We start from the raw sequence: 21,273 nt of genomic DNA, 5'->3' as shown, positions 1-21,273 counted from the left end.
GCCTCATTTTTCTCGGAGAAAGCTAAAAAGGTCCCAATTCCTAATCTGTGCTTTTTTCAAATCCTATAGGTGGGTCTAAAGAACGAAACAAATAAAACAACGTACTGTGCATTTACCCCCAAACCGGACACAATAATAAACACTTTACATATGTCATTTCAATTATGCATATTTCATTATAACCTTTACCACAATTCTAGGAGGTATCACTCTTATTTTACAGATGAAGGAACTGGGGTTTAAGGAGGTTAATTTGGGCAGGATTATCCACCTGTTTAGTCAGAGATTTAGATCTGACTGCAAAGCTCGCGTCTTCATTTAACACAAGTTCCATTTTTCCAAACTTTAGCAAGAAATTGCCAAATAACTGTATCCCTCAGGAGGAAAACATGCGAACCGAAGATAAGGGAAGAATAAAGAAATAACTCCCGACGGCTAAAAAGCCAACAGCTACAGGCAAACAACCCAACAGCTAAAGAGGCAAAGGACTAACACCATCGACTCTATCCCCAGTCTCTCCCGACTCTTAACACCACACCAGACCTGTTTAGCCCCTAGCGTCTTTCCAGTTTGGGCCCAAACACCCACCCACCCCAATCCTCCAACTCCTTACCCAGTAACACGTAGAAACTTCTCCGCTTTTCCGAACAGATTCCGACTCGCCGCTGTACGGCAGCCAACTTCCGGCGCTGGCTTATGACGCAAGCGGAGTCTCCGCCCCTTCCGCCCCAGGTGTGGCCGATAAAGCCGGATTGAGCACAGCTGATGAAGCTGGTTCTTTTTTTGTGTTTCAGACTCTGGACAAAAGTGCTTGTTTCGGTCTCACCTGTTTTCATTCTTCAAGGAAGTAAAGCGTTTTAGAAGCTCCTCAAGTCGAAGGAGGTTTGTTTCTCTGACATATGAAGTCGGTAGAAAGTAACACTTTTCCAGGAGGGCAGAGGGTTAGAAGAGAAACCAAAGTGAAGTGCTTGTGGAATCCTAGGCTGACCGTTACTCCGAGGAACGCAGAATCGGCTCCACCGCTGATTTCCACGTAGAAAAGCACTTTTCAGATTATGCATTTCAAGTCGTTTGATACCTGAGCCGGGTCAGTGGAGCAGCCGCCCCTATCTTTAGCATAATTTCGTTTTTGCTTTTCGCCTCTTTCTCTCCTAGGCTCCCGTCATCCCTGTAACCCCTTCCTTTTACTCGTTTTAAAGCACAGGTGGGCTTGCAGGCAGCTACGTCAGTTACTCCCACTTAAAGCTAAGGGATTTAGGTAGTGATAGCTGTCCATTGAACCTCCTTTCATCCCATGTATTCATTCCTCCCCAGAAGAACAAAACGGCTTGCCCAGTGGAGGCATGTTCTTTCAAAGATCAAAATTTTAGTGAGACTAGTAACAGTTGGGTTCACAACATTTGCATTCGTTTGCTTCTTTCACAACTATTTTACTTATATCACGAGGGAGAAGAAAATGAAGTTATTAAAATAACCAGTTGTTAATAACTATTTTAGTTAATCTGAGAAGCAGGTTTCTTTCTCCCCAACATGCACTACTTTGGTGTTTCTTGTTTTCGGTATGCGAGCCTCACAGCCGTGGTGTCTCCCGTTGCGGAGCCCAGGCTCCGGACGCGGACGCGCAGGCTCAGCGGCCATGGCTCACGGGCCCAGCCGCTCCGCGGCATGTGGGATCCTCGCGGACCGGGGCACGAACCCGTGTCTCCTGCATCGGCAGGCGGACTCTCAACCACTGCGCCACCAGGGAAGCCCTACTTTGGTTTTTATTAAGCAGGCTATATTGCTTTTCAGTCTTCAATCCAGCAACTTGGGAACCTTGAGCCTCACCTTTCACTTCCAGAAGGAATTCCAACTGGTTTCACCTCCACAGATCAGCCTGAGAGATTTAACTCGATTTTCTCAGTCTTCCTAGCGGCCGATTTTTAAATTTACAGGAAACACAGTGGACTGTCCTGCTTCTTTCTCCACAGATTGGCTAATATAGAACATAAATATTTTGATCATCAGCTCTCTTACGAAATACCCCTCCTCTTAGCAAAGGGAAGAGGTAATCCAATAGAACAGTCAAAATTAGCTTCACTCAAGAAATATTAGGTAAAACCATTGTAATGATAAGAGAAAGATTATGGAGTGATCCAGAAAGTGTAACTTTAATCATTGCAAACTGACCTGGGTACTGACTATGCAGCTTGAGGTTATCAAGATGATGCTGGCACATAACACAGTTTGTGGAGATCAGAATGGATCAACACATGTGGAATACAAATAGGTCCTGGGACCCTACAGAGGGTTAGGGTAAAGACAAGTTATAGCAAGGAGATCCAGAATTTCAACAAGAGTTCATGTCGAGGCTAGTTCCCAATGCAACATTCTCTTTCCTATCAGCAGGAACCAGTAATTTTAGGATCATTTTGGAGCATGGTCTGTGGAAGCTGTTATCAATGGTGACAATTAACTTTTCTTGAGCATTTGCTATGTGCCAGACATCATCGCATTGCTCTGTCTTAATGAGGGCATTTGTTTTGCCAACTTGGATACTAGTGTTTTTAAATGCTTATATTGCAATAATATGGTTATGGAGATGCAAGTTGCTATTTTTTTCCCTATCTGTTTTCCTTTTTCTTGATCATACTCATTTAAGTATACCTGCATAGCTTGACTATCATGGTGATGGAAAACCCTTTCATTATGTTTTCCTGGATGGTCTCCAAAAGAAGCGTTAGATCTGTGGAAAACGTGGGCTTTAGAATTCTGAGGTCAGTAATGAGATTACACCCAATCCAGAAAGGGAAGGGAAAAGGCCAAAGACTGTGATATGTAAAGAATAGGAAAATACAGCTCAGTGGCTTAAATTTGCGGTATATGAGTAAAGCTAGGGCAAGCTACATGTAACTAGGTGTCTTTTTGCCATTTTTGGGGTGAGGAGGGGTGTAAAATTATTCTTCTTTGAGTGAATAGAAGGGAGTTATGATACATTCTTTTACTCTTCAGTTGTAACAAAATATCTAAAGAAAAATTACTAGAGAAAGAGAAAAGGGTTTAATGGTGTTTTGGGGTCATGTGGCTTTTATTTAACCAGAGGCAAAATCCCCTGCCCTGTTTACAGTGGAATGGGGAGCAGACCTTACACAAAGTAAGTAAATAATACGGTATTTTATAAGGTGATAAATTATATGGAGAAAATTCAGGAGAGGAGGATTGCAAGTGCTGGGCAGGGAGTGGCAAAATAGAAGCTTGATTGTAATAGAGACTGGTTTGAGGACCTAGGAAGGACACTACTCATTCTATCCGAAAGTGTGAGGGAGGCTTCAGGGAGGTGCCATCTTGAAGAATGTGTAGTTCACCAATTCCTTACCTTAAGTCCTACAGGTACCACAAACGTAACAACCTCGCACTAAATTCATCTTATTTTCTCTCAAACCTGTACTCTTTGCTCCTCACCCCCTGCTGCATGCAGTTGATTCTGCCAACTGAATCAGGTGTAGGTTCTTCTCCACCCCCATTATCTTCCAGAGTAATGCAGTAGCTTCCTAAGCCACCCTCACCTCTCTTCCTTCTGTCTTCCTTCTGTCTTCCATTCTGCCACGAGAGTTGTCCTTCTAAAATGTCCTACATTGCCTGGGACTTCCCTGGGGGCATGGCAGTTAAGAATCTGCCTGTCAGTGGGGTACAGGGGTTCGAGCCCCCGGGGAGATCCCCCATGTTGCGGAGCAGCTAAGCCCATGTGCCACAACTACTGAGTCTGCGCTCTAGAGCCTACGAGCCACAACTACTGAGCCTGCGTGCCACAACTACTGAAGCCCGCGTGTCTAGAGCCTGTGCTCTGCAGCAAGAGAAGCCACCGCAATGAGAAACCTGCGCACTGCAATGAAAAGTAGCTCCCGCTCACCGCAACTAGAGAAAGCTCGCGAATAGGATAAACTTCAGACTCTTAAGATGCATCCAAAACTCTCCACAGCTTGGCTTCTTCCCCTTGTAAAGAATATTCTTTGCCCTTTCCTCAAACCGGTCTTAGTTTCCAGCTGTAACAAATTATTTGTAGTTTCTCTAATGTGCCCAACTGTTTCAATTTTCCTTCTGGTACATTTTGTTTCAAGTTTAGAATCACCTGTTATCTGTCTTTAAAGATGCTACCCTTCCTTCAAAATCCACCTCATATCACAGTCTATATAAAGGTAGCTCTGCCCACTCTTCCGCTGTAGATTTAGTTGATCCCTTTTCTTTTGTGTTACTACCATTCCTCTACTATAGTACTTATGCCAGTGAGCCCTTCAGGGCAGTAACTGCGCCATTCCATCTTTGTATTCCCAGTACCTAGCCCAATAATTGGCACATAGAGGTTGATAATTGTTAGTGAGTTTGATTTTGGATATATGGCATTTAGGATAACTGTGGGGCATCCAGATGGAGAAATGTTCTGTCGGAGGAGAGTGGTAGCAGTGGCTGTTACTGGCTTTAAAGTAATGCTTTTAACTCTGAATGAGAATTACGTAAGCACAGAATGGTAACGTAAGAAAAATGTTGGGCAGGACGCCCATTTAGGGAGTAAGCAGAGGAAAAGAAGCCAGAAAAAAAGATTAGGAAGAAGTTGCCAAGAGCAGAAGGATGGATCCTGGCACATAAAACATCCCTTTTTAGATGCCTAAAAAAACAAGCATAATGATGTCTAGAGATGGCGTAACCAAGTTAGTCAAACCTTTCAGACCTTATCCTGTGTATAGCAGTACTTCTAACCTAAAATGAGTCATTCGGTTTGTAACCTGCTTTTCACGCTTGATTTCATCTCCGGAAACATTTTCAAGTGAATGTTTTCCTACATTATTTTTAATAGCATCCCACTGTAGGACCTATTAACCTTTCTGTACAGTGTTTCCCAAAGCTAAAATGGGGAGGGGAAGAGCCTCTCAAATTAGAAGCCCTCACGGAGCCTCGGAGGGGTGTGGGCATTGACGGGTGGGAAAGCCAGTACAGACTTCCTCGGGCGGAGGCTGGGCAAGGGGCCTGCGGGTCGCGGGGCCGCCGGCGGGGGCGCCGCGGAGCGAGAGGAAGGGGCGGCGCGGGGCGGCGCTCAGCGGTTACTCAGGGCGGGCCGTTCAAACCGAAAGAGGGAAACGCGGCGGCCCCACGCGAAGCTGGCGTGGGGGTTGCCATAGCCTGGCGTCGCTGGAGGCGAGGCCGCGGCTCCTCCCCTGCGCTCCAGCGGCAGCTGCCTCGGTCCTCGCCCGCCCGTCGAACCTGTGGATGCGGCCGCCCCGGGTGTCCAGGTGGGCGGGAGCGGGGGAAGCCAGGTGTGTGCGGGCTGGCCGGCCTCCGGGCGTCTCCGGCCCCACGCCCGCTCTCGCTCTGCTTCCCAGGTGCCGGGACTAGAGAGGCGACCCGACGCCGTTCATTTTCCCCTCGCTCTGCTCCGCTCCAGGAGACGCCCACCCCGCCTCAGCCCGTCGGTGGCTTCCTGGGGCCAGGCCGGGCCTCCCTCCGACAGCCTGGCCTGGGGAGGGTCCGCGGAGGGACGAGAGGCCCTATTGACGCCTTGCGGAGACCGTTAACCACCCACCCGCCGACTGCTCCTGGGGGAGCAGATGACCACGCTGAAGCTTACACTGCATCTCAGAAACCCCAATTTGGGAAGTTTCCTCCGTTCCAAGGCTAGCTGGAGAAAACAAAGATATTAAAATTACTGTTGTCCGGAAAGCTGGAGGAAATTCAAAATGATTTAGGCCTTTTCAAGTGTTAGAACTAATCCCTGTGGCATGTACTTCACGTATTCAGATTTTAGCCGGTATCGTGCTACTGCACGTTTCAATGAATTGTTCAAATTAAAATTTTCTCTTTAAGTGGCATTACTTTGGCACGAATTTTAAAGGCAAAGTGAGAAATTTCCTTTTTTGGAGGCCTACATAACGTTGACGTCTAAGAACTCAAGCTTTACTGATGGTAAGATTTTTTTTTTTATGGCAAGATTTTACACTTTAACAAATGAAGGAAATTTGGTTCTAATTTGTTATATTGTAAGTACTTCATTGAGTTAATCAGTGCTTTTTTAAGAGCGCTATAGAGATAAGTGTTCTCAATCCTTATCAGGAGTCTGGTTTTAAAAAACGAATATTGAAGAGGCTTGTTTGATTCATCAGTGAACTGTTGAATCAGTAAAATTGAACAAGTTATCAGGCGTTCCACGATTTTGCATAAATAATTTTAAATTTAAAGTTTGAATAACCACATTTTGTTTGAGACCAATGTCTTGGGTTGAAAATGATGAAAGATGAAAAAAAATGATGACATCAGAGAAAGCACGGTGGAAGCAACTTCAAATGTGTAGATGAACAGAAAAAATTAGGAAGTTTTTTGTATGTTTAAAGCAACCGGTTTATGGTTTTTAGCAGGGAGAGGATGATCTCTGCACCCCTAACTTTTGTTTCTAACAATTTGCCTCTCAGATTTCCCAGATCCTAGCATGGTGAGACATCTAGTGGTGAGGTAGCAGAATAGTTACATTTGTAACTAAAAAAAAAGCTCGGACCTAACTTTACCAAACGATATGAGTGAAAACTGTTACTTAATAGAGTGATTCTCAGAGAGGGGAAATACTCGTGGATGGATGTGTAATTTGAAAACACATTCTATCATATTAATATTTTGAAAACAAAAAATGTTTTAAAATATAATATGAATTATAGAAAGCAAAGTTTGATAATTTTGGCTGGTAAGCATGTACGGAAGAGAGCAGTGATTGTCACAATCTGAGGGAATCTAAATCAGAAGAGAACATGTGTGAGATTTACCAAAACGGAATATAGGTTTTAAAGACTGAAAAACACCTAGATACTTTGCCCAGTAATAATGATCTCCTAATGATCATTACACCATAAAATGATCATTACACCATAAAGAAACTATTTGGTTTTGTGGTTATTGTAGCACTTTTTTTTAAGCTCATTCATTTACATACTTAACTAATGTAACTTAAGCATAAATAACTTACTTTCCCATTATACTCAACTGAAATATATCCTCCCAGGATATTTTTAATAGAGAAGAATCGTGTACTTGGCCTGGAGAAAACTTTGAAAGAATGACAGTTTTCTTAGTATCCCTTGAATAGTCTGCAGAAATATATGCTATGATAACTTTCTTATCTTTTCTTCTTACACTTTGAGCTAAGATGTAATTCAAGTTTCCATAAAGAAGGAATGCAATGATAGCGTTGAAAAGGTGAAAGAGTAAAGTATTTCCTTACAAAAAAAAAGAGTAAAGTATTTCCTAGTGTCAAATATAATTACAAAATAATTCCTTACAAATATAATTACTGAATCACATTTATTCTTTAAGGAACATAGTTGAATTCTTTATTTGCAATTTCAAGAATATTATAAAGGGTGGGTTTCCCCCAAATAGAAAATATTTAGAAGATGGGGCATGAATGAGGATAACTTGCCAGGTTTGAGATGGCCATGTATCTATCTGTGGGGCAGGGGTTCATTTTGGCTAACTCAAGAATGTGTTAGTAATTTATTAGTGAGCCAAAGAGTCTTTGCAAAGGTGAAAGTCTGGCAATTTAGACCTTGTGAATGGTCAGGAGGACTGAGTTTCTGAGACAGGCCCGTGTTACAAGTATAAATGACATTATCCTAGAGTTGTTTAGCCATATTGCACTTTAGTCTAGTGGCAGCACTTACTTGACACATTTCCCAAAGACATGTTTAAAAATCAGCATATAGGTTTTTTTTAAAGCAGCTTTATTTACATCACAAAACCTCGAAAGGAAATCTCCAACTGACGAAATATAGGTCAACACAAATAAGCTAGAATATTAAAACTACAATAATGTACTTTAGCGCTGTAAAAGTCATAAAGTAATAAAATCATCTATAAATGATGCCATGAGGTTTATTTTTTTCTCAAGTGTAGTTCAAGAAAATATTTGTGCATGATGCCTAGACTATGCTTAGTCAGGTAATCTGTGAATATTTATTTCCTGGAAATTTTGGTCTTCATGATGTTAAAACGTTTTAAATAAGAGACACATGAGTATACCGTAGAGTAGTTTTTTTTTGTTGTTGTTGTTGTTGTTTTTTGTGGTACGCGGGCCTCTCACCACTGTGGCCTCTCCCGTTGCGGAGCACAGGCTCCGGACGCGCACGCAGGCCCAGCGGCCATGGCCCACGGGCCCAGCCACTCCGCGGCATGTGGGATCCTCCCGGACCGGGGCACGAACCCGTGTCCCCTGCATCAGCAGGCGGACTCTCAACCACTGCACCACCAGAGAAGCCCAGATTTGTTTTTTAAAGTAACTTTTTTATTGCCATACAATTTTCCATTATTATTTGTGCTCATAACAAGTAATGTATTTTGGTGTAAGCTGCCAGACTGTTCATTTCAAAGGAAGAATAAAATTTGTTTTCACTTTGTAGAAACAGAGATTTTGAAGATGTCAGAAAGGCATTCAGGTCAAGCTGGCACTGAAGCAGGAAATGAGGTGGACTCTCCTGTTGTCAGTGTCAAGTCGTCCAGCTTTGGAGACTTTTGTTCCACATCTTCGTTTCCAGATAGTGGCTACAGTGAGCTGTTAAAATCGTGCAGCTTTGATAATACAGATAAAGAATCATTTGGAAAGAAAGAAAGAGGCTCAACATTAATCCATGAACATCCTGAAACTTCAAGTCTGGCCTTAACACATAGTTTAGAGTCTCCCACTCAAAGAAAGAGATTTGTCTTCCCCAGGAAGGAAAAGGATAAAACCCCAGACCTTTGTGAAACTCCTAAAGTCAGTGGAAAAAAATTTTTACTGCGCAGAAGATTGGACGTATCTTTCTCTCTTGTAAGGACGGACTTTGAATCGCAAAATAGTTCTCTCGAAAGTAGTACAAGCCAAGTTCCCAATTTAGAAAAAAATATTCCAAGCAGTGCTTCAGGTTTCCCAAGGCAAAATAATTTTAGTTCTTTAGTTACTAGCACTTTGAAAACAGAAGAAGCGACTTCCAGCAGTCAAAAATTGAGACTTAATTTTTCTCAACAGAAGACGTCCACAGTTGATGATTCCAAAGATAACTGTAGCCTATTTGAAGTTGAATGTATATCTCCAATTCAAGGCAATAGTTTTAAAGACTCTATCACACACGACTTTAGTGACAGCAGTCTATGTATTAATGATGAGAATACATATCCTGAACTTCTGGGCTCTTCTGTCAGTGAAACAACTTGTGGAACAGATGAGGACATATTTGTGACTCCAATAAGTAATCTTGTAGCAAATGTTAAATTTAATGCAAGTCAAAGGCTTTCTCCTTTAGGTGAAGTGAGACACAATATTTCAACACCTGAAGACAGTGGTTTTAACTCACTTTGCTTGGATAAATCAGAAGATTCCCTCGCTGACCAAGAGGGCTCTTTCCAAGAACTGCTTCAGAAACATAAGGGAACTCTCAAAGTCAGGGACACGGTAAAAAGGTCAAGGCGTCTTGGAAGATTAAGAAGACTGTCCACCCTTAGGGAGCAAGGCTCACAATCTGAGACAGAAGAAGAAAAGCAGCCCAACTTCTCTGGCTCTGAATCAACACCAGTGGCCACTTCAGACATCTCAGAGAGGCAGCCAAGCAGTGACAATAATAGTGGGGATTTGAGTTTAAGCTTTAAGAATTTATCAAAGACCCCAGCCTTGCAGTTAGTGCATGAGCTCTTTATGAAAAGCAAAAGGAAAAGATTCCAGCAAAGCGGTGCACGTGAATTGTTAGAAGAAAGGGACGGAGGGAAAATAGCTGTACTACAGCGTGTCCTTGCAGGACTGATTGGCAAGAAAATGGGTATAGAAAAACTGGACATCTTAACAGAATTAAAATACAGAAATTTAAAGCATGTTCTTGCTATGGTTTTAGATTCCTTGGCTGCAGAAAGCCTATGCAGGTAAGAAATATATTTTTTTTTCTGAAATAAAACTGCCTTTTATCACTTTTTTTTAAAGTTGGAAAGCTTTTCTGTTAGTTGAGTACTTATTTTTTGAAATTTTGTTTTATCATCTCTATCTTGGTTACATTATATTTTATCAAAGGTGGTTTAGTGAAATTCTTCAGTGTCAGAAATTTCACAGAAATTTCAGTATATTGAATGTTGCTTCATAAGTAAAGAGAAACTAAGTCACATATATAGCAGTATTGAGGGTAGGAACTAGAGTTACAAGACTAAAGAGAGACTGTGTTTATACTGGCAATTTTGCAAAGTGCAGGACTATCGGAAGACAAGCCCCTTGGGAATGCCATGACCAGGAAGGAGGGAAATCATGTGGAACAGGATTTTTACAAGATCATGGTTGGGGGAGGACATGCAAGAGAGTTAGTGAGCCTCTTTTTCCATAGGTATATGTAAAGAGTTGGGTTCATAGAATCCTTACTCTTTTATGGCCCCTGCTTCTATTAAAACCCTTCTTCACCTTTTCCCCATAAATTAAGTGTAGGCTATTGTAGAGAATTGTAGAATCTCATAGCTGGAAGTCTTCTGAAATGTCTAGTCCTATCATGTATCTTGCAGATGAGAAAACTGAGCTCCAGAGAAGTGATCTGCCAATGGTCACTCAAGGAGACAGAAACAGATCCAGGTCTACATCTGAGCCCTCTGATTTCTAAGTCCATATTTTCCCAAAACTCTTAGTAAGGTTTAAGTTCTTTCAGAATAGCCTTGATCATGAATGTCTTTGGTGTAACCCAAGTAGGATGATAAGCAGATTAATGGCCTACATACATGTGCCTTTAAAAAATGTTCAAATGAGGGCTTCTCTGGTGGTGCAGTGGTTGAGAGCCTGCCGATGCAGGGGATGTGGGTTTGCGCCCCGGTCCGGAAGATCCCACATGCCGCGGAGCGGCTGGGCCCGTGAGCCATGGCCGCTGGGCCTGCGGGTCCGGAGCTGTGCTCCGCAACGGGAGAGGCCACAACAGTGAGAGGCCCGCGTACCGTAAAAAAAAAAAAAAAAGTTCAAATGAGATAAATTATTTGTTTAAAAAAATAAGGAAATGGCTGCGACATAGGAATTTTATTTTTATATGCTGGAGTATTTGGATACAGACCAATTAAAATTAAAACTTAGGTGACTCTTTTGGGTGCTTGATTGTAGGAACAAATGATATTTAGTCATATTTCAATAAATGCCTTTGCTGCCATCCCTCTAGACTTACAGTATTTGTATTGCAGAGTGCATGTATAATCTTGGCAGTGCTTATTCTTGGTAATATGAGAAATTATGGTCAGTTGAAATAGCTGAGGCAAATACCCAAACGTGTATTTCATTTCTTCCCCATTAATGAGTGACTTTCTGCCTATATCTCTCCATCTATCTGATATAAGGTACATGTATCGGCTTAAGGAGAGGCAATGGCAATTGAAGTGGCCACGGTAACTGGAAGAATAGTAGTGTTGACAGCTCAACTATAACCTGGGGCCCTCCATAACCTTCTCCTGACCTCATTCACTTTGAGTGATTTGTTCAGTTAAAGTAATAAAAAAGACCATATTAACAGTTGCAGGATTAGCTTTTCTTTAATAATTAATAAGTCAAAGTTATTGATAAATAAGCAATCACTAGACATAAATTGTGTTTTTCTTTAGCTGCTTTAGTCTCATAAACTTTGGTTTATAAAATAGGAACTTTGTAGTGCTACCCATAATAATGTTTATTACAGCTGACCCTTGAACAGCCAGAGATTAGGGGCACTGACCCTCTGCCATGCAGTCTAAAATCTTTGTATAATTTATAGTCAGCTCTCCATATCCGAGTTTCCTCTGTATCTGCGGTTCAGCATCCCTGGATTCAACCAACCAGTCTGTTAGTATTTACTATTGAAAAAATCCACCTCTAAGTGGATCCACAGAATTCAAACCCATGTTGTTCAGGGATCAACTGTATTTGGCACTTAGTACTTCCAATAAAGGATTGATTGCTTTTGTGTTTATTTAATCAAAGTGACAGAAATTTGTTAAATACAATAATAGGAGAAATTTATAGAATCTCTTGCACTACAGTTGATAATCATTTGCTGCATGTCATGTTCCAAATTTTTAATCTTAGTGTCATGTTTAAGTTAAATCCTCTTAATTAGCCTCGCAGTGGACTCATTTGGGTTTATATGAAACTTTGTTTTTTCCTTAACCATTTATGAGATAGTAATCTGTCAATATGATGCTGGCATATTTTAATAGGTATTCTTTCACAACTATGCAGATCAAGTCATATTTTTAATGTGAAATTTTAGCTTTAAATAAACTATCCAAAATCTTTAAAATGAATTTTTCTTATTGTCATGTGTGAAAAATATTAATTCTGTGGAATATATACAATATAAGGACTGATCTTTTTGTTACAGTGTTTGGAAAGTGAGCAGAAATTGGCGTGAAATTATTATTCAAGATAAAAAAGCCAATCAGAGGAGGAAATTTCATATCACACAACTGAAAACAGATTCTGAGGTAATATATATAATACTATTCTAAAATGGATTTGTATAAATATCTAATAATCCCATATGGCTGGACAACCTCATTTGGTTTTCCTGCTATCTTGCTATCTTTTAAGCTTTCCATTTACCAATATTGACTCATAAACTTTTTTTTTGTTTTTGGCCGTGCCGTGTGGCTTGTGGAATCTCAGGGATTGAGCCTGGGCCACAGCAGTAAAAGCCTGGAATCCTAACCACTAGGCCACCAGGGAACTCATGCACTCATAAACTCTTTATTTTTCCCAAACTCCGTCTCTACCCAGTACATCAGTGGAGTAGACTAACTGACATCAAGAACATCTTACTGGGTTTTGTTGTTAAGTGTGTATGCTGTTAGCAGTATTTGAATACCATTTGAATAGGATATGCTGGACCCTATTCATAGTTAGACATCCTTATAGCATTTTCCCATCTGGTCTTTTGAGTAGATACAACATGCAGTTGCTCAGATTACAATGTGAACATTTGTGACATGATCCCTTGCTTTATTGGCGCTCATACCCTGTGGGTGATACTGTTATAAACAGGTGATTACAGTACAGGTGTGTTAGAGGAAGCCCAGAGTTCTCTCTATTGAACATTTAAAAGGAGTGGGGATCAAGAGGAGGAAAAAAATGCATCTCAGCTGAGAGCTGAATAATGAGTTAGAAAGGGAAAGTGTTTCAGCAGAGGGAATAGCATATATGGAGGCCTGGAGGTGAGTGAGCATGGCAGATTAGTACTTGTAAAACATCATAAACTTGTGCTCTCTTGAAGATTTGAGGTCCAGCTTTGAAGTTACAAGAAAAGTTTTACAGAAGCTGATTAATTCTTTCTGGGGATACTACTTTGTATAACAGGCATCTGATGACTCTGGCACCCATATTTACTGTATATTCAACTTTTAGACCTTTCTTAGGCATCAATACCAAAAGAAACTCTGAGAATTAACTTTCTTATTCTTGTTCTAGTAAAAAGTGTTTAATAACATAAGTAAATTTATAATTTGGTGAAATATAATAACTGAGATGAAGCATGGCATAAACTAATATGAACACCTAGATAGAGATTGGGGGGTTTCTCATTCCAAGGAAATATTAGGGACTGCTATCAACTAAAGTATTGACTTTCTATTTTATTTGAAGAAACGTTTTACCTTCTCACCTATGATAATCCTTCACGCCTGACTCACGGCTCCTGGATACTGCTGCAGTTGCTGGCTCTGGGAGCTTATAATACTGAAGATATAAATTTCCTTCTTAGCATGTCTTTTTAGAGTGGCTCCCTACATGCTAAGGACAGACCAAAACCACATTTTTAAGCAAGTACCCATTAATATTAAACTTTTAGCTCCATGTACTCTTTACATCCTATGTGGAAGAAACATGTTGTATTGGTAAGCCTTCAGGTAGTTCTAGATAAAGCATTCTACCCTCATATCCTAGCCACCATTTTTTTTAAAACTTGGTTTCTTAAAGGACTGTACTTTTTTCCTTACTTGAGTATTTTCCTTTATTCTGATTTGCTTTAAATTTTTTTTTTCAGTAGACACAAGTACATGGTTTAAAACATCAAATTGCACTTTAAGGCTTATAAAAAAAGCACATATTCTCCTGCCCTTCCTACTCTTGATTCTTGATCCCTCCCTACTCTTGATTCTTGCCCCATCGAGGCAATCACTTTTTAGTTGTTCCTTTTGATATTTACCTCCATATTTCTAAATGGCATGCCTTTACTGCTATTTCTTCTTTTGTTTTTTTCTGTAGAGGGACTAGGTTAGTTCTCTAACCTCTCACCACTACCTATCTACCCACCTCTCCCTCTGAAGTCCTTTCTCTTACATTCATAAGAATGTAACTACACCATCGTTTGGGAGCGAATTAGAATTAGGTGCTGACATTATTAAGACTGCATTGAGATTCTTATGACTTTTTGACAGCTATAACATGTAGTACAGTATGATTATACCTGTTATACCTTTTTTCTTATAACTTTTTCCCCCAGAGTTAATAATTGCCCAGTTTCTTTCTTTCTTTCTTCCTTTCTTTCTTTTTTTCTTCTTTTTTTTTTCTTAGTGTTTCTCTATACAGATCCCTGACTCATCTCCTGTTATCCACCAGAACTGGAAATCTCCTCTAACTATGAATATATCAGGTATTCTACCTGTTCCCTCTTTTCCTCAGAGACGTCCTTCCAGATGCCTTTTGCCCTCCTCTTCTGAAATGGACTGGTTGCTTTCTACCTGAACTATCCTAATATATATCATTAACCAAAACAGAAAAATTATAAAACGAAGTTATTTGGTGGTTTTCCTCATACTTGTATAGTGTCACTGAAAGCCCTTTATATGTAAAAAATAAAACGCACACACCAGCTACGTGTGATAGGATCTCTATTTAATCTGTTTGCTTTGTAGTAGTGAGAATGACCATTAAAATCAGAATATCACACTTTTTCCATTGAATTTCTTAATTTATTGTAGTCTTCACTGTTTTCTTATAATCATGGAAATGAACATCAGTAAGGTGACTCCCCTGTCACATTTAAATATTTTCTGGTAACGTGATGGTGACTATATTTTGAAAAATGTTGGTGCTCACGAATGCGTGCCTTTGTTGACTGCTTGACCTTATACTGTTCAGAGATAGTAGCACACGTTTTAAGCTCCAAGAGGGCAGGGATTAGACTGTTTTATTCACTTGACATCTAGTAGATGTTTTATGAATATTTGTTAAATGAATGAATATTTCTTCTGTGGATGAAATTTGCTTCGACAACATATCTCTATTCATTTTTTGGTGCATGCAGCATCACTATGTTTGCCAACTGCATCGAAATCCCATGGGTGTCTTCTTTTAGTATGCCCTTGTGTCATACGCTTCTAGCTTAGGCTGCAAATCATTTATAAAGTGTAACATAAAGAGATGTATTGAGTCCTTGAATAAGTTCAACTGTATTCATTCTAATTTCTGAAAACCAATATTCATCCATTACACTTACGCATATGTTGTTAAGTTGTTAATGGCATAATTTTTCATGGCCAGATAACTTAATTCCTATACTTATCCTACTGTCATTTCTCATATTTTTAACTCTCCCCATTTAGGAGCCAACTCTGGCAAAAAGAGACTATCAAGGGAGAGGAAACACAATTATAGTTGGACACTTGAGGAAATTCACCTGTAGTACATTTTATTTTGATAATTGGTTACAAATGCCAATTTGTTAAAAAAAAAAACTTACTATTTTTTCTCATTCCCAACCTTAACAAAATAGAAGGCTATAAGTATTATTCATTGAAAATATTTCTTGGCTAAATATTTGAGTAATCTGGAAATCCAGTTCAAATAAAAGACATTTTATTCTCCTTTTAAAATATCAAAGCTGTTTAAAACTCAAGTGTAAAAATTAATCAAGTATTACAAGTATCTGGTATTTGTAAAAACCAGCCAAACAAATTGGGTTTCATGGTCTAACCAGGCCCATTATTTTTCTGACATGTGGCTAAGGTAAGAAACCTTCAAAGAATTCCATGATGTCCCATAGTAAGCTTTGATTCACCTCCTCTTACACCTTGGCCTAAAAGGGGACTTGGTAAACTCTGATCTGTGGGCCAACTCCTGTCCATCACCTGTGTTTTTAAAGTAAGTTTTATTGGAACACAGCCCTGCTCTTTCATTTACATGTCTCCATAGCTGTGTTTGCTAAAACAACAATTAAGTAGCTTGCAACTATCTGGTCCTTTTCAGGAAAAGTTTGCAAACCCATGCTCTAAACAGAAAAATAACCAAGCATGCAAACTTAAAGCTAGCATTTATTCTCTTAATTTTTTTTTCTTTTTCTTTGACTTTTAAATGCTAGATGAGAGGTGTTTTGTTTTGTTTTGTTTTTTCCTTTTTTCTAAAAAGGAAAGGTTTAGGGAGAAAATTCCTCTAGTATAACCACTTCCAAACATTTAAATACATGTGCATCAGAAAGCTGTCCTGGAACTTTTGATATTACAGTGTTGACCCCTCTTGTCTTTTACCACAGGGGGCTATTTTAAATGTTGATGATGCTGCCACTCGGCTCCATCTTTTAAATCGATCAGCTTTAAGATCTGTGCAAGCACAGGCTAGGACACCAGGTTTTCAGAAAGAACAAGTTTCAACATTTTCTCCTTGGGGAGAAGTTTTGACACCTATAGCGAGTTCTTCTGTTACCCACTTAAGTAGTAAACAGGAAGAATATGTTAAGGTGAGTATTTGTCATAAGTTATTAGAAGTAAATATTTACAGAGTTTGAAATAAAGCAATTCTCTATGAGAAAATGGAAGATTTAGTTTGTGTGCTTTTACTACAGGTTGCCAAAACACTTTTTATTGATGAAGCATTAAAACCTTGCCCAAGGTGCCAATCCCCTGCTAAGTACCAGCCTTATAAGAAAAGGGGACTGTGTAGCAGTACAGCCTGTGGTTTTGACTTTTGTGTGTTATGTTTGTGTGCTTATCATGGGTCTGAAGAATGTAGTAGAGGAGCAGCAAAGCCAAGAAATAGAAAAGATGCTCTTCCAGGAAGTGCCCAGAGTAAGCGGAATTTAAAACGCCTCTAAAGAGACTTCAAATATAAAAGAAGCATTCCCTCTAAGCAACATATTGTTTGGCTTAAAATTATGAATATTTTGAAAGCATGCAAGTCTTCCCATCAATGACAGATGATGATTTATTTCCTACTTTGTATATATTGTGCTCCATGTCATTGTATGTTTTCTTTAAAGTAGTGAGCTTTGAAAAAATCTTATTTTACAATGTCATTTTTACTCATTTTAATAATTTAGTGTTTTTAAATAAAGAATTTTCAGTGTTGTATATATGTATTTAACTGTTTCATGTAACATTTAAAAATTGTGCATTTCATCACTATGTGTTGAAATGTTCTTCGCTTACTTTTCAAAAGTAGTTTTCCAAATAGTATTAAAAATTCTGAACTTGAGATAGATGGCCTTATAGATTTCAAAATCTTTGAATATTTGACTGAAATGAAATATAAATAAAATGTTTTCAGAAGTTCTGTTGAATTTATAATCTCAATCTTTCTCTTAATTTAGTTAATGTCATATTTGGGCAGACTTCTGGTTAAATAAAATTTACTTAATATTGATAACTAAGAAGATGTGAAAAGTAAATTATTAGATATATGTGGTTATTCACCATGAGAGTCTTAGGTAGTAAACACCCGTAAGTTACACGTAAGTTTCCTTTACCTTGTTACACATGAAATTGTCAGTAGTGCAATGTAGATATCTGGAATTCTATCTCTGGTTCATGAGGAGGCACTTTGTTATTTTATGTATTGTAATCACATTGCCCTCTCAGTGTGTCACATTTGTCATCTTATGGTTACTCAGTCCATTAGGAATGTAGTATTTTATTTCACTCTGGTGGTGAAAAAGAAGATTTTACCACATTTAGTTTTAGAAATCAATAATCTACATGTGTTCCTCTCTACTGAAGGAACTGTTAAATGATGGAAGTTCAATTAAAAAAAATTTCTGGCTTTAAATTGGGATGAGTATTGTAATAAAGTCAATATGAGTGAAATAGTGTAAGGACTTAATACCACATATTTAAATGAGTTTATAATAAAAATAAAGCTTTCTGAAGACAAAAGATCAGAGTAGAAATTCAAAAGTTAATGAGTGAAGCTAATTCCAAGCTTCTTATTGGTAGGTTTTACATTTGCGATGAGGTCAAGAGGTAGGTAGATTAACTGGAAGAAAATCATATGGTATTCATGAATAACTTTATTAAAGTCTCCAGATATCCAGAAAATAATCATCATTATTCTAATTGTTGTAAATTATTATGTATTATAGTAACTGGCTGGTGCAGCTACCCTAGCCATATGTTCCAATAGCATCCTGTGCTTCCTCTGTCGTGGCACTTAGTTCACTTTGCTTAACTTGTTTCTTTAATTTTCTTTCCCCATGAGACTGTAAGCTCTGTGAAGTCCTGTCATATTTGATTTAAATACTGTTGTATCCCTAACACCTAGCCTGGTACCAGGCAAGTAGCAGGTGCTCAGTAAATATTTATTGAATGAGTGGATTTTTTTTAGTGCTACCAGCGTTAACTTTTTATCGAAGTAAACCATTATAACGCTATCCTAATAATTTGTTAATTTTTAATGCTTGATTTCATTGATTAAAGCTTGATTACATGAAAAAGTAGAATCTAAATGATTTCTTAAATTGATTTTAAACATGTAATCTAATCAATAGATTTGTTTGGTCTACTCATTCTTTTAGCTGATTTTTCTATAACTAGTTAGGGTGTAATGCAAGGAATCCTAGGCCAGGAATCAAAAAGCCTGGGTTGGTATCCTGAACTACTTACTAGCTGTGCCCTTATGCAAGTCACTTATTGATTCTGAGTATATTTCTTTAACTATAAATAAGGGAAGTTAAAAGAAATGATGTATTGTGAAATTACCCTGTTAACACCAATCAGTGTTACTACACGTTTGGCTGTATGTGAATACAATAAAGTGAAATAACATTTGTGGGGATAGAGCATATAATCTTGATATCATTAACACTATGCTGAATGAAACTGTAAAGTCAACCTCTAACCTGCTTGTGAAAATTGTCTGGTTGGAAAAACAATTCAACAAACAATTAATTGAGCATTTGCTATGTCCAGGCACTGTTCTAAGTCCTTTACGTGAGTTAACTCATTTATTCCTCAAAGCGACTCTATAATTCAGTTATTATCATTCCTTTTTAAAATCAGGAAACCAAGAATCAGGTTAAATAATCTAAAATCACACAGATAGCAAGTGTGGGGAGCCAGGATTCTAGCAGATGTAGTCTGCCACTTGAATGTGACAAAACTCTTTGCAGAACCCTTGTTGATAAATTCAAGATGCATATAATTACCATGTCTTTAATGGAAGATTGTTTTGCCATTTAAGAAAAATCTATTGGTATACCAGGAAAAAAAATTCTAAGTTAGAACAGTTCTGCCTGAATAGAGTAGTTCCTTAGCTCATGAGTGGCTTAAACAACTATTTCATTTGATAAACTAAATGAATTGCATGAATACAATTATCTTGAGAACTCAGTTCCAGAGGAAGGCCACTGCTTCCATCCCAAGGTCTGTGTAATCTAAAGATACAAGGCATGAAGACAAGAATAAGTATTACCACAGTCCAGTAATGACTACATTCTTATAGGTTCCGATTATTGGGTGAGAGTAAGTAATAAGAAGCTCACCGATCATTTCTTGATGGGACTACTCAGTTCCCAAGAAGATTCCAAAACAAGAGGGATGATTAAATTTGGCACTTCATTCTTCTGTTTCACTTCTTAATGAAGACATTAGGAAAAGAATAAGTATTAATTCTGGGGAAAACCAATAAATTCTTTACCTTCTACTGATTTAGGATAACAATCTCTATGTCGTTTCCCCCTATTGTGTGCCCCACTTGCAGCCTTGCTAGCAAGTGGGCAAGAATATTCTTTCTATTTGACGTCTACTTGATTCCAGGAATGACGGATATTTTCTTATTTTGACCCCCTAGTTTGTAAAAAAAAAAAAAAGGGTGATAAACTTGTGATAAGTCATATAAAGTGAAACAACACTTTAAGAGCTATCGTTTTTTGTTTTTTTTGTGTTTTTTTGCAATACGCGTGCCTCTCACTGCTGCAGCCTCTCCCGTTGCGGAGCACAGTTTCCAGACGCGCAGGCTCAGCGGCCAAGGCTCACGGGCCCAGCTGCTCCGCGGCACGTGGGATCCTCCCGGACCGGGGCACGACCCCGTGTCCCCTGCATCGGCAGAAGGACTCTCAACCACTGCGCCACCAGGGAAGTCCCAGAGCTGTCTTATCTGATCATTTTATTATAGCATTTCTATGGGCGAAAATAATAGATTTTAAAATATATTCTAGCTATTTAAAAGGCTTAATAAGGTCTTATGGAATTCTTAGCAATAATTTAATGGTAGAAGTACTACTGAGAAAACATTTTTGATACTTCTGTAGCACTGCGTAAAGCTAAGTTTTTTGATTACCTTTCCTTAATTTACGACACAAAGCAAAACCATCAAAAATTTATGACTCAAAAAATTACTGAGGGTTTCCCTGGTGGCGCAGTGGTTGAGAGTCCGCCTGCTGATGCAGGGGATACGGGTTCGTGTCGCGGTCCGGGAAGATCCCACATGCCGCGGAGCGGCTAGGCCCGTGAGCCCTGGCTGCTGAGCCTGCGCGTCCGGAGCCTGTGCTCCGCAACGGGAGAGGCCACAACAGTGAGAGGCCCGCGTACTGCCAAAAAAAAAAAATTACTGAACATTTATACATTTGATCTCTTATGTTCCTGGTTTGCATTAAGTTACTTATATGGATTTATTTTAAATTGTGTCTCTTAAAAATAGTATAGTATATTAAAAGATGGAAATACCCATTATTGTTTCTGTGTGGAGGAGGGTAAATATTTCAAAGCTCACACTAAACACTCCACAAGGGGGCACCAAAGACTCACTTATGGTGATTTTGGCTACCCTTCAAAAAAAGTAAATTTAGCTTTTATATATTTGATATTGATGTGGTGTGACATTGCCAGATGGGGGAAATGTTCCTTGACTTAATTTTTAAAGGGTATATAGAATAAATTTTGGTAATAGTTATTACTAAGAGTTGGTAATTAAAATACTTTAGCTGACTTGCCAGAGTGTACTGTTTACCGAGATGACTTTTAGCAGAACACCTTGTTGGTGGCTGGGTCCGTAACTTGGCCGTCTATGTTCCCTTGCCCAATGGCTCTGCCATGCTGGCTCCTTCA

The 21,273-nt window shown here is 39.0% G+C and overlaps 2 protein-coding genes across 3 annotated transcripts in view; one reads left to right on the top strand and one right to left on the bottom strand.

Moving 5' to 3' along the window:
* Positions 1-21,273, bottom strand: part of POLR2K (RNA polymerase II, I and III subunit K) — a 43,651-nt gene that overhangs the window by 4,480 nt on the left and 17,898 nt on the right. For both annotated transcript variants that reach the window (XR_010837426.1, XM_067017203.1), the window contains exon 2: positions 614-1,975. Coding sequence is in view for 1 of the 2 variants with exons in the window: in XM_067017203.1 (XP_066873304.1) it covers positions 614-836 (223 nt within the window). In the remaining variant the exon portion in view is untranslated. The remainder of the gene's footprint in view (positions 1-613; positions 1,976-21,273) is intronic.
* Positions 5,868-17,074, top strand: FBXO43 (F-box protein 43). Its single transcript, XM_059042471.2, has 5 exons — positions 5,868-5,934; positions 8,412-9,900; positions 12,348-12,450; positions 16,491-16,694; positions 16,800-17,074. The coding sequence occupies exons 2-5, from the start codon at positions 8,429-8,431 to the stop codon at positions 17,046-17,048; spliced, it is 2,028 nt and encodes a 675-aa protein (XP_058898454.1). The 5' UTR covers positions 5,868-5,934; positions 8,412-8,428; the 3' UTR covers positions 17,049-17,074.

This window comes from Kogia breviceps, chromosome 17 (genome assembly GCF_026419965.1).
Source record: "Kogia breviceps isolate mKogBre1 chromosome 17, mKogBre1 haplotype 1, whole genome shotgun sequence".
Lineage (NCBI taxonomy): Eukaryota > Metazoa > Chordata > Mammalia > Artiodactyla > Physeteridae > Kogia > Kogia breviceps.
Note: the sequence above shows the minus strand (reverse complement) of the source record. Positions and strands in the feature narration are given on the sequence as shown.